At 32.1% G+C, this 17,897-nt stretch overlaps 1 protein-coding gene across 1 annotated transcript in view; it reads left to right on the top strand.

Annotated features, from left to right (window-relative positions):
• Positions 1–17,287, top strand: part of SPATA6 (spermatogenesis associated 6) — a 98,517-nt gene extending 81,230 nt beyond the window's left edge. Inside the window, exons 12-13 of the mRNA XM_023535002.1 lie at positions 4,298–4,389; positions 14,929–17,287. Of these exons, the coding sequence (XP_023390770.1) occupies positions 4,298–4,389; positions 14,929–15,109 (273 nt within the window). The 3' untranslated portion in view covers positions 15,110–17,287. The remainder of the gene's footprint in view (positions 1–4,297; positions 4,390–14,928) is intronic.
• The last annotated feature ends 610 nt before the right edge of the window (positions 17,288–17,897 follow it).

Genomic DNA, 17,897 nt, shown 5'->3' with positions numbered 1-17,897 from the left:
ATTTTATATTAGTTTCAGATATACAGTACAATGGTTAGACATTTATATAATTTATGACATGATCCCCCTGGTTACTCTAGCACCCACTTGGCACTATACACAACCATTACAATAATATTGACTATATATATCCTGTGCTATACTCTAAATTCCTGTTTTGTAACTGTTTTGTAACTGCTGATTTGTACTTCTTCATCTCTTCACCTTTTTCACCCAACCCTCCAACCCCCATCCCCTCTGGCAATCACCAGAGAGCAATTTGTTGAAACTTCATTTATACCTAGTTTGTGGTCATTTTTGGTCCAAGTGTACTGGCAAACAAAATGTGATGTCTGTTGTTAAGTGGTGTGTTTGTTAATGTGTTTCATCTTCCTTCATCTTTACTCTTTCAACCTTTCTGTTTACATAAGGGGAATTTTTAATAGTATATGTTGACTTTTTATGCAATGTGGTAATCATTGTGTTTTAATTATAGTATTTACTCTGTTCATATTTAATATACCTACTGATATATTTGGTTATAAATCTACTATTTGTATGTATCCTGCCTTTTTAACATTCTATATTTCCTTCTTTTTTGTCTTCTTTGGGATTGATTATATGTTAATATTTCAAACATTAAGTTGTGATGCTTTTTCTATTCTTTTGATGGTTACATTAAAGATTAAAACAGGTATTCTTAAAGTTTAATATAAATGAACATATTAACTTTGTTATTCACCTTCTGACTTAACATACTATTGTTATCCTGCGTGGGGGTTTTTTTGTGTATTTTAAGCATCATATTACATCATCGCACTTTATGTAGGTGATACTTACTTAGATGTTATCATATATTTCCATTTTGTGGCTCTTTATTCCACATTGCATCTCCAAGCTTCTTCTATGATTATTTACTTCTGTGATTATAATACTCTAGAATTTTCTTTAGTGCGGCTCTTACCTCAGACGAATTCACCCAGATTTGTTTTTTATTTTATTTTTTCTTTTGTCCTAAATTTTTAAATTCGCAAGCATGAGTGGATAGCTTTTATTTTTTTGTTCCAGGGATATTCTAGGTATGATGTCATTTACATGTGTAAGATAGTGATCATTGGTGAAAGGAATATTAAGAGAACATTTAATTTACTGCCAATTCAGAGGAGAGCCCTAGCTTCTTTTAATAATGTTTCATTTTATTGATGACTTTTGCTGGAAAAAAAAAGTATTCATGGAAATTCTGAAAAAGTTTCTTCTGGGCTATATTATTTTAGAATAGTCTCCTAAAAAACCAAGTAGATATTAGCTGAAGGAATCTGAGCCTAATTTTCACCTAGAAGGATAATCTAATGGCTTGGGATGGAGGTTTTGATTTCATAGTCCAGTTTACTTGCATTCTGGGAGGCAGTATAATGTAAGTCAAATTACATCTGGATTTAAAGTCCAGTTCTATCACTAAATAACTTGTATCTTTGGGCAAGTTATATAATTTTTCTGAGTTTCACTACTTTTTTGATAAGGTTCATTGAAGGCTTAAATGATATCCATATGAGAAGTACCTGAGTCCTAGATACTTTGAAGGTATTTGAGAAATATTGGTGTCATCTATCTTTTTCTGCACTTGTATGTGGGAAAATGGGAATGTTGGTGAGGAATAAGGGGGAATCACCTCTCCTTGCCCCAGGAATGTATTTGCTGGCACTGACAAGAATGATACATCTTTTCAAATGTTTGCTTGATCCATAGTTAATAGCTTATAATAAAATGTGATGTTTGTTGCCTCTTGGCTTTTATGTAACCTGACCTTTAAAAAAAAGACTATATAAAAGGACTCTTATGAGAGATATGTATGTGTATCAAGTATATATAAAATGTCACAAAATAGAGTCTTAAAATTTGCAGGGAATAACCACGAAGGCCATCTAGTCCTTTTTGTTTCTCAGGGCAGAATTGCCCTCCATGAAATCCTCAGTCTAGATGGGGATCAGTGCTTTGCATGAATAGTTTGTAGTGATTGCAATCTTACTCCCTCTTAAGACAACCATTCTCTTTTCCCAATGCTTAATTAATTGTAGTGTTCTTACTTTGTTCTTTACTATGTCTCCTGATAAATCTATCCTTTAGTCCATTTTACCACAGAACTTCATAGAATAAACAAATCTTATTCCGCAAGTGTGCAGGAACCATGTCATGGTCATCTTTCTATCTTCAGAGTCTAGAATAGCAGCTACTCAGCTCAAAATATGGCTTTTGTTTAATGAATAATTGAGGCTAAGATTTTTTAAAGGTATTTTTATATATTTTTTTATATATAAACTTTTAAAATGTAGTCAATATTTTTATTGCTACTGGTCAAAAATTAATTTTTTTTCAATTGTATTGACAAATTTAAACAAAGAATATTGATTTATGGTTATGTCTGATATCACTTATATAATCTAGAAATATAATGTAGAACTTAATAACTTTTGCCATGTATAGAATTTGAAATATAATCTAGAACTTAATAACTTTTGCCATGTATAGAATTTTTAATTTAATATTATTTACATCTCTCAATTAGTTGCAACATAATCTATTTCTTGAGATTGAAAACATTACATTTTTTAATTTCTTAAACTTTCGTAGTGTCTTTTGCATTCATTACAGGCAATTGTATTTGCTGTGATATTAATAGAGATTTATTAATAATAAATACTCCACTTTATTGACTTATAAGAGAGATTTGTTAATAATAAATACTCCACTTTATTGACTTATAAGACTAGACCAAAATAAGCAACATCTAACTATATGCTATTTAAGGAAAAAATTTAAACCTAATAATAAAGAAAGGTTGAAAATAAAAGGACAGATATATACCATCCAAGTACTAAAAGAAAGCTATTGTGCTACATTAATAGTCCCCCAAAAATGTTAAGGGAAAAAAAGCATTAATAGAAATAAACGAAGTTACTTCATGATAGACATGTTCAATTCACCTAGAAGCTATAATAATTCCAAATATATATTCACATATTCTGTGATTTTTAAACTTGCTTATTTTAAAATTTAATATTTTTTATAGTGATATTGGTTAATAAAATCCAGTAAGTTTCAGCTGTACATTTAACAGTGAGGCATATATATATTTACATTGCATGTTCACCTCCCATAGTTAGATTTCTTTCTGTTGCCAAATATTTGACCCCTTTTATCCCATCTACCTCCTCTCTCTCCCCTCGCCCCTATCCTCTGGTAACCACTAGTCTATCGTCCATGTCCATGAATCTCTGCTTGTCCTATTCTCTTGTTGCTTTTAGGTTTATATCCCACATATAAGTGATATCATGTGATTTTCAACTTTTTCTGTCTGGCTTATTTCGCTTAGCATGTTTATCTTGAGGTCCATCCATGTTGTCACAAATGGCTCTATTATTTATTGCTTACATTTTTAACTGAATGCTCTCTTTCCAATTTTATGCTGTCTTCAAATTTTTAAAATTATTTTTCTTCATAATCTGTGTTCAGCTGATTTCTTACATAAAGTGAATGAATCCCTTATTAACACTAAACCTAATAGCAATCTATTTGTGTTTCCTAGTTCCTTTTGTTATCAATTCTCTTTATTTCTGTTCCAGTTTGACTGAGTAATAAGGGCATTGGCCAGTAGATGAAAAAGATGTTTGATATTAAACTATATAAAATACCATTAAGAACATAATTACTATGAATGATATAGCTCACAAAGCTCTCTCTTTAGAATCTTATTTCTCCAGCCCTTGAATGTGTCTATTAAAAGAACAGGTCTCCCATAGAAGAATGAGTAGCCATGTATTTTGATTTCGACTAGCTTGCTTTTCATTTTTGCTTCTTGTAGCTTGTTATTGCATTTTGGCTTATGAGTAATTACTAAGTCGTCTACTTTGTCAGTCATAGGTACATGTTAGAATGCTTATTTCTACATAGTTCTCCCAAATACTTATCCTTCAGAATGCAGGTACAATCTTTTGAGAGGTCACATAGCAATGTGCAAGATATTACTACACATCTTATTACATATCTTAACATACAGTATTCATTCCCATTCATTCATTGATTCAATAAGCATCTACCGGGTGCCCAATCTTTGATAAACAGTATTAGCAAAAATATAATAAAGCCATATTAGTTTTATTGAACAGAATAATAAAGTCTCACTTACCCTTTTGTTTCTTTCCTAACATATCCAAACATTTAATTCAGTTTCTTATCATGGGGAGGAGGAGAACATTTCCCAGAGAGACATAGCATCATTTTAACTATAAAATGAATTCATGAAAATCTTTATGTTTTTCAGGATGAGAGAGACCTAGAGAAAGAAGATGAACTGGAACTAAAAAGAGGTCTTTTATACAGAGACTCTGCCTATGACAGTGACCCCGAGTATAGGTATGAGTTTGGTTAATTCTGTGTATAGAGATCTTTCTCACGGTCGATATAAAAACAACGTTCTTCCTAATCTGCTGGATTTGTGGGAAATTCAGATTCAAATGAGCAATTATTAATTATTTCTTTAAAAAATTTAAAAGTTTAATTATGTAAAATCCTATTAAGATATTTTAATGTTTGTATTACTGAAACTTTTCAGTGAAAACAAATATAGTCAATTAATGGTGATGCTTTCATCCTACTTAAGATATTTAGTATATATGGCTTCCCTGCAAATCCACATATCAAGGGCTTATTTCAGGATGTATTTGTATGTCCATGCTAGCTGTCCTATGTTTTCCACCACCTTTGAATCTGAAATTGATTTGGAAGAAATCTCTTTTCAAGGACTTATTAAATGACCTTTATTTCCAATACTTTGGGATTTGAGAGCTGGATTGGGGAAAGAATCTACTACCCCTACAGACTTCCTTCTTACTTTCATATTGCCCACCTTTTATAAAACTTTAGACATTTGCTATGGTAGCCTTGCTACTTCCCAGGGCCCTAGGATGCTCTTCCCTCCTTTTAGTATCTTCTATGTATATCTCAAATTTCTTCAGTACTTCTGGCATCACTATCCTATTTGAGCATTAGTCCTAATTAAAGACAAGGCATGAGGTGATGCTTCATATAGATGTGAGTTAGCCACAAAAAGAAATGGTATGAAAATAATTTGAAGTTCACATTTAGAATATGACTTGACCTTTTATGTCTATTGCCCAAAACTTTTAGCCATGTTGTTCTTTTATGGAATTGGCTACTGATAAAAACTGTTTTCTATTTTCTTATGCATATTTTTTCAGGTTACTAACAGTAGGAATATGCTCAATATAAATGCTTTAATTATGAAATTATTTATAACAGAATTTCAAACTGAGTAGTTTAAATTTTGCCTATATATTTTTAAATAACACAGGATTGACTTTAGTTCTCTTTCCCATTGGTCATTATCTGATTAATTTGACAAATCTACTAAGATGTAATAAATAGCCAAAATCTATCTTTAGTATTAACAAATAGAAGGAAAAAAGTCTAAATATATATATGTATATATATTTTTATATATTTGTATACTTAAAATCTCTTGAATAACTAAAAATAAGCTTTCATTTTTAAGTGAGAAAAATGTTGCTTAATTCTAATTTGAATTCATTGGATCTTGTGTTATTAACTCAAGTATCATAAAGAACTTTTTCGTTAAATATTTAAGATTTAGTTTTTATTTTTTAAAAGTTTTTGTCAAAAAGGCATCTTGATATTCAGAAAATTTGGGTTGCTGCATATTTACATGATTTTTCAAAATGTAAAAATTATAGCTTAGGGGTCTAGAGAAGTTTCTCATTATTAGAAAAGGGAAGTATATTCATCTTTAAAAACAAAAGTATAATCTTATTAATTAGACTAGCCTACTTAATATTAATGCCTGGTATCTGGAAAATATCAGTACATGTCTAGCATTTAACTTGTAGCCTCCTTAAAGAACACTAGTAGACAACTAGAATGGTTTTATGACTAGCAATTCTTGCCAGACTAACTTATTTTTTAAATAGATTATGAGAAAGTAATACATTAAATGTAACTTTTAGTAAGGATTATGATTTTCTAACATTCTCATAAATGAGTAGGCAGTTATGGTCCTCACTAAATATTATTAGGTAGGTGGACTACTGACTAGATGATGACATGGAAAAGATTATTAGCAGCAATCCCAAGTTAGCTTTGGGGGAACCATAATAAGTAGTATTACTGATATTACGCTCAAACTATAGTCATTTAAGCTTTAGTGATAACTGCCTTTAGGAATAAATATGTTCATTCTTTTATTTATTTATGGATCTTCTCTGAAGTAATCTGTCTATACTCCATATTAGGTCAGTTTTATGACTAGCTTTTTTGTTTTGCTTTTTTTGTTTGTTTGTTTGTTTTTACTGGAAGGATGGTATGACATTCATCAAAGAATAATGAAAATAAACTGGTTGCTCTCTGTGGACATGGTAATGATATTGAGTTTAACCTACATTAGTGAAACCAGAGAGATGATTTAAAATATCAGCTTAAAATACTATTCTTGTGTGTTTAAATAAAGACAGTTTGTCATTTTTACCTGGATATACACTGAAAATAGTATTTGAGATTAAGGAGACTTTATTGTAATTTTAATTTAATATCCCATCATAATAGAAATCCCTTTTTGTTCTCCCATTGTAAGTTTCTTATTACTCCCAGGATAAAATTCTCTGTTTAACTCTTACTTTATTCTTACCTCTGCAGATATACCTGGTTTTTCATGACATTCTGGACTGTTTCATGCTTGGTTCTGTCACAATATGATGCCTGGAATAACCCATTTCTTCTTGTTTATTTAGCGAATGCCTACTCATTCTTTAGGATTAAGATGTAGTTATTTTCTCTATTATCCTTCCACTTCCTCTCATATATATAATTTCAATTAGCAATGATAACTATTTCCTTCTGTCTCTCTCTCGCTTTCTTCTATTAGCTGTAAGCTCTCTGAAGGCACAAATGTTTTACTTATCTTTGTTTCTCTCTGCCCATCAAGGTCTCTGAAGTGTGCTAGGAGCTCAATTTTAAAAATATTGTTCAAATATTAAAATTGGGTCTTTTATTAATAATGATCAGTTACATTGCTGAAACTCTAAGGCATTATTTAAATAAACCCATTTTATGATTGTGATATTTAGTAACATCTCTAGATAAGGAATCAATACTAGAATTAACAGTGACGGAAGCTGTTAGAACTTATTTGTTGTTAGTGGCTCATTTCTACACATTCTTATTCAGGGAAGGGAAATAAGTGACCTGTAAGTAAACCATAAATAACCAGTTTTCAGTGAATTTATTTGAATAAATACCTTTTGATGTTCACTGTATAGTTTCTTCTACTTAATAGAAGATAAATGCCAACATGGAATTTCTTCCCTGAGTTTTTTTTCTTTTCCTGTAGAAAACTAAACCTCTAGTTTAATGCTTTCTAAAGCATAGTTCTTAGATCAGCAGCATTCAGCATTACCCTGATACCTGTTAGAAATTCACATTCGTGGATCCCATCTCAGACCCGAGGCTTAATAATTTAAGTTGCAATAAGCCTTCCAGATGACTCTGATGCATATTAAAATTTGAGCAATATAGTGCTATAATTTATCAATACATTTTGATATCTTTTATGACATTTATCTATGGTATCTTTAAAGGTACAAAGTACCTTTTAGATTTTATTAGACCATAATATAATCTTCTATCATCTATTCTGAACTCCAAGACTTTGAATCCTTTCTACTTTCCACCCATTCATCCATTCAGTGTGTACACAGCATATATTATATCATCAATGCTCGTCTGCATGTTTTGTCAAAGTTTTGCTTGATAGGAGCTTTTACAGAGTAATATAGAAAGGAATTCATCTCTTATATTATAAAATACTTTTCATTATATTGATTCTTAGGTCACAAGTTTAAAGTATAGCATATGCATCATCATTTTTTAAATTCACTTTCAACTCTGATTCTTCAACAAATGGTAAATGATGACTTTTTAAATTCTCATGACCTTCTAATTATTTTTTAGAATTAATATTCTTTGGGTAGCATATCCATCTGACTTTCTTTTCTATGTATACAACCTTATAGATATTTTATCTGAACACTATGTATGTGCTTGATTTTTATTTGATACTGATTATAGAAAACACCATCAGGGTTTAAGAGAGTTCATTGTTTTCTAAAGAAAAAGCTGGTTATGTCCTTTGTCTCCTGGTCCATAATAAGCTGCCTAAGACATTTCTCTTCTTTGCATATACACTAGGCTTTAAAAAATAAATTTATAATTTATACCTTATTAACAATTAGGATTTGAAACTGCCCAGTTCTGAGATATTATCCTGGTCTCTGGTCTCTGGTCTCTGTTCTTTTTTCTTTTTTTCTTAATAGCATTGTCATAATTAAAGAGAATACTCCCTATTCAAGTAGCATGATTATTAAGTTGATAAAAACAAACACTGCATTTAATAAAATAACAATATTATCCCTGCTTTGAAGATAACCATTTTATGGCATATAGCACTGATGCAGTATTTTGTAGAGTATAGTAGGAACTTACTAAATTTTTTGAATGAATGGATGCTGGAGATACTCATAGCAAAACAGAGACCTGTAGTTTTTAAAGGACTATGTTATTATAATAAGACTTTTTAGTGTCACTTACACATTTTGAACTTACTAATAAACCAAGTAATGGAAAATCAGAATTAACTTAATATGTTCACAGTGCATTAATTAGCCAAGGCTTCCTTGTATACAAGTAAATATTGTTTTTAGGATTTTGATATTCTTTGTTTGCACCTGTCTACCCATGAACCATGTTAGAACCTGTTCTGTGTTCACATCTCTGTTTTGCAATTCAGACTTCCAGGCTGAACCAATTCTAGAATTCTCTCCAGAGAGCCACAATACTGTTTACTAAATTGAAAAAGTTTGCGATTTTAAATATAAACGAACTCCCTGCCAAATTTGCAAGATCCAAAAGCATTAGAATGTCTATTTTGGCCAAACTTGTGTTGAGTAGGTTCATGGTAGTAGAATGAGCCTGGCAACTAAACAAACTATAGCGCTCAGAAAAGGACATTATTATCTGGCCATCACTGTACAGTAAAGTTGATGATTGCAGACAACAGATCTGTGTTTTGTGAACTGTTAATTAGTGTATGACTTGCTGCAAAACAAAACAAATAAACAAAAGACAACCAAACAAACCACATGTGGGACTCCTAAAATAGTATGAGGGAATAGAGGCATATGCAGGGGCTTAGGCTGCTAGGTATGTTTGCAGAGATAGAACAGGCAGAAATTTTTCTGTTAACGTATCCGTGCATGTGATTTCTTTATCACTTGACTCAAATTGCCAAAAACCGGTTTTAAGTGACAGTAGGAGTTAGGTTTGGGGAGAAATGGTGTGAAATAAATTATATTCAGTTGGCTAGACTATTTCTTGAGCAAAGACAGTAAAAGAAATGTGATATCAAAACAGTAGCATTGAGACTTGGCTAAAGCCTTTTGAAAATTTTTAAAGGTTATACTGTCATTATTAGAAATTGTTTTAATTACCTCTCTGAAACTGAATGGACAAAATAGAAGTAATGACAATCATGTTTCAAAATACCTTTGTCTATAAGGTTCATCCAACTTGGAACCTGTATCTATTTTTAACAGTTGATTCCTTTTTATTGCTGAAAATATTTCATTTTATGGATGTTACTAGAATTTGTTTATTCATTCACAAATGAGGGACATTTGTATTGTTTCCAATTTGTTACTATTACAAATAAAGCTGCTATAACTATTTCCTTCTGTCTCTCTCTCGCTTTCTTCTATTAGCTGTAAGCTCTCTGAAGGCACAAATGTTTTACTTATCTTTGTTTCTCTCTGCCCATCAAGGTCTCTGAAGTGTGCTAGGAGCTCAATTTTAAAAATATTGTTCAAATATTAAAATTGGGTCTTTTATTAATAATGATCAGTTACATTGCTGAAACTCTAAGGCATTATTTAAATAAACCCATTTTATGATTGTGATATTTAGTAACATCTCTAGATAAGGAATCAATACTAGAATTAACAGTGACGGAAGCTGTTAGAACTTATTTGTTGTTAGTGGCTCATTTCTACACATTCTTACTCAGGGAAGGGAAATAAGTGACCTGTAAGTAAACCATAAATAACCAGTTTTCAGTGAATTTATTTGAATAAATACCTTTTGATGTTCACTGTATGGTTTCTTCTACTTAATAGAAGATAAATGCCAACATGGAATTTCTTCCCTGAGTTTTTTTTCTTTTCCTGTAGAAAACTAAACCTCTAGTTTAATGCTTTCTAAAGCATAGTTCTTAGATCAGCAGCATTCAGCATTACCCTGATACCTGTTAGAAATTCACATTCGTGGATCCCATCTCAGACCCGAGGCTTAATAATTTAAGTTGCAATAAGCCTTCCAGATGACTCTGATGCATATTAAAATTTGAGCAATATAGTGCTATAATTTATCAATACATTTTGATATCTTTTATGACATTTATCTATGGTATCTTTAAAGGTACAAAGTACCTTTTAGATTTTATTAGACCATAATATAATCTTCTATCATCTATTCTGAACTCCAAGACTTTGAATCCTTTCTACTTTCCACCCATTCATCCATTCAGTGTGTACACAGCATATATTATATCATCAATGCTCGTCTGCATGTTTTGTCAAAGTTTTGCTTGATAGGAGCTTTTACAGAGTAATATAGAAAGGAATTCATCTCTTATATTATAAAATACTTTTCATTATATTGATTCTTAGGTCACAAGTTTAAAGTATAGCATATGCATCATCATTTTTTAAATTCACTTTCAACTCTGATTCTTCAACAAATGGTAAATGATGACTTTTTAAATTCTCATGACCTTCTAATTATTTTTTAGAATTAATATTCTTTGGGTAGCATATCCATCTGACTTTCTTTTCTATGTATACAACCTTATAGATATTTTATCTGAACACTATGTATGTGCTTGATTTTTATTTGATACTGATTATAGAAAACACCATCAGGGTTTAAGAGAGTTCATTGTTTTCTAAAGAAAAAGCTGGTTATGTCCTTTGTCTCCTGGTCCATAATAAGCTGCCTAAGACATTTCTCTTCTTTGCATATACACTAGGCTTTAAAAAATAAATTTATAATTTATACCTTATTAACAATTAGGATTTGAAACTGCCCAGTTCTGAGATATTATCCTGGTCTCTGGTCTCTGGTCTCTGTTCTTTTTTCTTTTTTTCTTAATAGCATTGTCATAATTAAAGAGAATACTCCCTATTCAAGTAGCATGATTATTAAGTTGATAAAAACAAACACTGCATTTAATAAAATAACAATATTATCCCTGCTTTGAAGATAACCATTTTATGGCATATAGCACTGATGCAGTATTTTGTAGAGTATAGTAGGAACTTACTAAATTTTTTGAATGAATGGATGCTGGAGATACTCATAGCAAAACAGAGACCTGTAGTTTTTAAAGGACTATGTTATTATAATAAGACTTTTTAGTGTCACTTACACATTTTGAACTTACTAATAAACCAAGTAATGGAAAATCAGAATTAACTTAATATGTTCACAGTGCATTAATTAGCCAAGGCTTCCTTGTATACAAGTAAATATTGTTTTTAGGATTTTGATATTCTTTGTTTGCACCTGTCTACCCATGAACCATGTTAGAACCTGTTCTGTGTTCACATCTCTGTTTTGCAATTCAGACTTCCAGGCTGAACCAATTCTAGAATTCTCTCCAGAGAGCCACAATACTGTTTACTAAATTGAAAAAGTTTGCGATTTTAAATATAAACGAACTCCCTGCCAAATTTGCAAGATCCAAAAGCATTAGAATGTCTATTTTGGCCAAACTTGTGTTGAGTAGGTTCATGGTAGTAGAATGAGCCTGGCAACTAAACAAACTATAGCGCTCAGAAAAGGACATTATTATCTGGCCATCACTGTACAGTAAAGTTGATGATTGCAGACAACAGATCTGTGTTTTGTGAACTGTTAATTAGTGTATGACTTGCTGCAAAACAAAACAAATAAACAAAAGACAACCAAACAAACCACATGTGGGACTCCTAAAATAGTATGAGGGAATAGAGGCATATGCAGGGGCTTAGGCTGCTAGGTATGTTTGCAGAGATAGAACAGGCAGAAATTTTTCTGTTAACGTATCCGTGCATGTGATTTCTTTATCACTTGACTCAAATTGCCAAAAACCGGTTTTAAGTGACAGTAGGAGTTAGGTTTGGGGAGAAATGGTGTGAAATAAATTATATTCAGTTGGCTAGACTATTTCTTGAGCAAAGACAGTAAAAGAAATGTGATATCAAAACAGTAGCATTGAGACTTGGCTAAAGCCTTTTGAAAATTTTTAAAGGTTATACTGACATTATTAGAAATTGTTTTAATTACCTCTCTGAAACTGAATGGACAAAATAGAAGTAATGACAATCATGTTTCAAAATACCTTTGTCTATAAGGTTCATCCAACTTGGAACCTGTATCTATTTTTAACAGTTGATTCCTTTTTATTGCTGAAAATATTTCATTTTATGGATGTTACTAGAATTTGTTTATTCATTCACAAATGAGGGACATTTGTATTGTTTCCAATTTGTTACTATTACAAATAAAGCTGCTTTAAGCATAAAAAATACATTTGTCTTCCCGAAGACTATATCATTTTCAAAATTTTCCAGAGTGAAAGAGGTGATACCAAGTGTAAATAAAGTTTGACAGGATCTAGTAAATATTGATAGAATGTGTGAGGTAGAATCCCATTTTAGCAAAGTCATCAGCAAGTAGAAAGACATATTGTCATGGTTCATGGAAGTGAATTTTTAAAAACTTAATATAAGATATATAAACTCTAACAAAGAAATATATTTTAAGGTTTGTGCATCCCAAATAATAATAATAATAATAGTAATAGTAATAGTAATAGTAATAATAAAAAACCACTTATTTACCATCAAGCTTAAGAAACAGAATATAACCAATACCTATAAAGCCACCTTATGCCCCTAAGCAATTGCATCTCTTTCCATAGAAGTAACGGCTAGTGTGACTTTTCTATTAATCCTTTTTTCAGTAGTTATATATGTATCTATATTTATTTTAAAAATTATTTAATTTTCCTTGTTTTAAGCATCATATAAATTTAATTACGACTGTGTAATGGATTATTATTATATTTGGATTATTGATTTTCCCACTGTATATTATACCATTGTATACATATACCCTGATTTGATTTATCTGTTCTAAGGTAGATGCATATTCAGGCTGCTTCTAGTTCTTAGCTCTGTTACGAAGAGTGTTATTATGAACATGTCTGTACCTGTCTCCTGGTACACATGTGCGAGAATTTCACTGGGGTCCCTAGAAGTGGATTACCTGGGTTGATGTTACATAATCACCCTTACTAGGTCACACCAAACTGTTTTCTAAAGTGAGCGGATAAATGTTCTCATTACTTTACATCATCACTGACACTGTGTAAAGCTCTAGAAATGATAACAGAGCCACTCCATGCCTTTTTTGTTGTTGTCACTTTTATGGTGTTTCGGTGGTAAGACTGACTTCAGGCAAAATAGCAAATACTTTTTACAGATATATAGCTGCAAGAATTCCTATTTTTACAATTGACAATAGAGCTAACATCATGAGACTGATAAGTCATGGAAGAAATCATTTGTTTGTGTGAAGTGAGATTCCAAATATCTGAAGAAAATATTTGTAGCATTTAATAGCCATGTAGTTTTTTTATGGCACAAACTTCATAATCTCTAACATTCCTGAGAAGTCTTATCTATAATAAGTATTTAATTTAATGAAGTAGGTCGATTATTGATTTAAAAAAAAATGAACTTAGTCTTTGCGAAAGTCAATGTTTTGTTTCTAACAAATGATATAATAAGCCCAGAACTTAATGTTTATGACAGTAAAATTATAACTTTGGTATGTATAAAAAAATACTATCAGCTTTCAGAAAGAGTTGCCTTTTCTTCTCTAGTCTCGTTACAACAGTAGTCTTGTTCTATTTCATAGCTTCCTATCTGTCCTTTACTTTTCTTCAAAACTCTCAAAATTAAAGTAAATCCTTATCACTTCAGATCCAGATTCTTCTCCCTTGTTTTTCATTTCCCGAAAGTGGTCCACATGCAGGCTCACTTTCTACTCCAGCTTGAGGACGATAGCAGCATGCCATGGTAGGCAGGGCTTTAAAACCAGAGACATGGTACCCCTTTCCGTTCTGCCACTTCCTCTCTGAGCAGTCTTAGGCAGTCACTTGACTTCACTGAGTCTCAGTTTCCACACTTACCAACTTCAGAGGGTTGTAGGATGTGTTGATCAACTTATATAAATATGTAGAAAGTCCTAGTAGTTCAGTGCCTTATCCTTAATAACTTCCATGTGCAAGATAAGCGTTGTACTATGCATTTTAAATATATTTTCTTTGATTTTTAAAGCAAATACTGCAAAGATACAGTACAGGAAGCCAAGACTCTGGATGATTAAATAAACTGCCCAAGGTCCTGAGCTTATAGAGGACTGAACAGAATTCAGTGCCAGGTCTGCCTGACTTCAGAGGCCAGCCACTGCCATAACTGGCCATACCGCAGCCTCTGGGCTCTGCTTTCACCATGGCACACCTGTTTCTCTTCTCTGAATTCCTTTTTAACTCCATCTCTCACACACGATTTTCATTTTATTGTTTTGTAATTATTTCATGTCAATAGCATCACCCTTTGAAGGCACAGGACTTATTGTCTTTTATTTCTAATAACCCAGAGTATCACATACCCATGAAGTGCTCTGTAAATATGCAATTTATATAGTACTACTTCTCCCCTACTTCCACCATTGTTTCAGCCTTTTTTATATCCTTTTTTCTAGCTCATTTCAGCGGCCACGTGGAAGTCACCATTTGGATGATGGCGAATACTGGTCCAACAGGGCAGCCTCTTATAAAGGAAAGTCCCACCGACCCGTCTTTGAGAACAGCATGGACAAGATATACAGGAACTTGTACAAAAAGGCCTGTAATTCTGTTTCTCATACACAGGAAAGCTTCTGAGACCATCCACGATAAACTGTATGAGTGTTCGTGTCAACTTCTCAATGAAAACATTTGATGTAATCAATATCTGTATTCCTTTTTTTTAAAACAGGTGGCTCTAATTGAGTACAGTAGTTAGACTTGAATAAGCTCATTGCTTCAAATGGTAAATTATCGTAAACAGGTCTTTTTCTAGTCACAGAAGAGAGAGCTGTGTTCCAAAGCTCTACACCACCGTCACGGCGTCCAGTCTGATGGTGAGACGGATATTCTGCCACATACATCTCATCTCACCATCTACAAATCCGAGAGTAGATTCTCTCCAGAAATGTTCTTCTGCCTTAGTCGCCTTATAATTTTCTTTTCATATACTTCACTGGTTATCTTGTCTGAGTAAGAATTAATGCTAACTCCCTTTTCCTGGTGATGAGCAAAAAGATATACTGTACAGAAATGTATATCCCAAGACTTTAAACTGTGTTTTAACTGGTATTTTCTGCTTTTCCTCAGTAAAGGCCATTTATGTTTCTTAGCGCATAAAAAATAGCTTTCTTTTTAAAATTTATATAATCATTTACTCCCTCTTCTCAAAAGAACTACTTAAGTTAACTAAAATGGATAACAGCTAGAAATAGCAGTGGCCATGTATGACCCAAAAATGTGAATAATTTATTTTTAAAGATAGAATTCTCTGCCCGATTTTCTTCTAGAGCCATATCTTTTGGTGCAAACAGAATCAGAAAATAGCCTTTGTTAGTGAGCGTGAAGAGACTTGAAAAGCATAAGGGAAATTATATTTTAATTTAACCTTTTCAGACTTTTCATAGGTAACAAATGGCCTGAGAAAGTAGTATCCTTACTTTAAAAGGACACTTGGGACCATAAAGAGGAATAAAATATAGTGAAACTCTTTGTAGTAGGCACTGGAAAGTCTGTTGATTGATAAATTAACTCCTTTCCCATATACCAAACACACACCTGTTAGGCCAGTGACACTTCGAAGATATGAAGAAATCAGTTACCTCACATTTACTGGGGTAGACAGTAGAGAGAAAGCAGAGGATAGGAAATAAATAAACTTAGCTTAAAAGCTTGAAGAGTTGACTACAAGATAATGTTTTTTCATTGACTCCATTTTTGGTTAATTCTACAGCTATAATTTAAAAAGAAAAAATCTATTTGAACTACATTTAAATTGAAATTAACTTGTAAATATGGATGACATTTTATTAGGAAAAAATATTATAATACTTGCAACCTAATAATAGGAATTTTTAACTTCATGTTGAGAGTTTTAGTGTAGTAATCTGTGATACATCAAAAAATGCATCAGAGATAGGATCCAGGAATCCATCTCTGCCATTTTCTAGCTGAGTCTCTTTAATTCTCTGGTCCCTAGTTTCCATCAGCTATTAAAGAGAGAGACTGGAGTAGATCAAGTTTCCCAAACTGTGATTTATGGACTACTGTTCCAGGAGATGGTTGTAGAAATGTAAATACAAGTATTTCACTGTTCATATAAGTTTAGGAAAATCTGTGCATTATATTCACCCTCCTTTCAACTTAGAGAATTATCATGAGTGAAAGAGGGTGCTATTAATGTTGAAACAGTTGTAAACTGGGGCCGGCCCAGGAAAACTAGGACATATGGTCATCATGGTCATAGTAAACACTAGCACGTTAGAAGCTCTAAGAAATCCAGGCATAAACCCGGTTTGCTCTAGCATCTAGTAGAATCTGGCACTAGTTGGTGCTCATTAAATATTTATTTACGTAACCCGGAATTTCCTAGACAAAATTGAGCAAGTATCAGTATTTATTGCTATGGCTCTCTCTCCCCTCGCATTCTGTCTTCCTCAACTTCCCACACTCCCTCTCAGATGTCATCCTCAGGTGCACATGGACACTAGCTGGGAAAATGCTGGACTACACGATCACTGAGTTACCTCTGGCTGTAGGTTATATACTGTTTTATACAATCAGCTTTTGAAGGTCAATGTTAAATAATGCTTTAAAAAAAATTATCAGTGAAACTTAGGATCTGTTTTTTGTTTGTGTGTATGTATGGAAACAAACGAAAAACTCCATTTAAAAGTTACTACCTGGTGGAAAGAACAAATATGAATTTCAAGAAAAGGTTTTGCTATCGTAGAAAACCTCTCGAGTGAATAAATACCACAAAGATTATTTATTGTATTTATACCTGCCATTGGTTATTACAAATGCCACAAAAAAATGAATCTCAAAGGGGAACTTCAGAAAGTGACATTCTGAAAGACATTGTCTTGTGGATTAAATCTGACATCTCTCTCAAGGATTGGGTACATATTCAGATATGTAGCATCTTTGTTATGTGTCTGATTATTTCCATTTCCTTGAAGAAGGAAGGGTCTTTGTTGCTCTCCCTAATTATTCCTGTGAATTCTTATGTTGTAGTATCTTTAAAGAGTAAGATCTTTAAGTATTAATAGTTGTATTTTCTCATTGATAGAAGCAGAAAGGTAAAATTGTTTATTCTCTTAGCCTTTTTTTCTATATTTCCCATAATCTTATAATAGTTATTGGACTTATGAAAGATAAAGAGGCTTTCTTCTTTTTAAATCATTTTTTTTCTTTAAAAAAATGAGGATTATATGAAGGAAAATGTCAAATCAACTAAGGAAGACAATGAATCATTAGATTGAAAGTGAATTCTTCCTGGTCCCAGTACTGTTTGTATAACCTTATTAAGTCATTTTTCTTAGAGCTCAATTTTCTTACCTATAAGGTGATGAAGGGGTTAATTTAGAATGACCTTTAAATGTCG

This window comes from Pteropus vampyrus, unplaced genomic scaffold (genome assembly GCF_000151845.1).
Source record: "Pteropus vampyrus isolate Shadow unplaced genomic scaffold, Pvam_2.0 Scaffold135, whole genome shotgun sequence".
NCBI classification, from domain to species: domain Eukaryota; kingdom Metazoa; phylum Chordata; class Mammalia; order Chiroptera; family Pteropodidae; genus Pteropus; species Pteropus vampyrus.
This window is presented reverse-complemented; position numbering and strand designations above follow the sequence as displayed.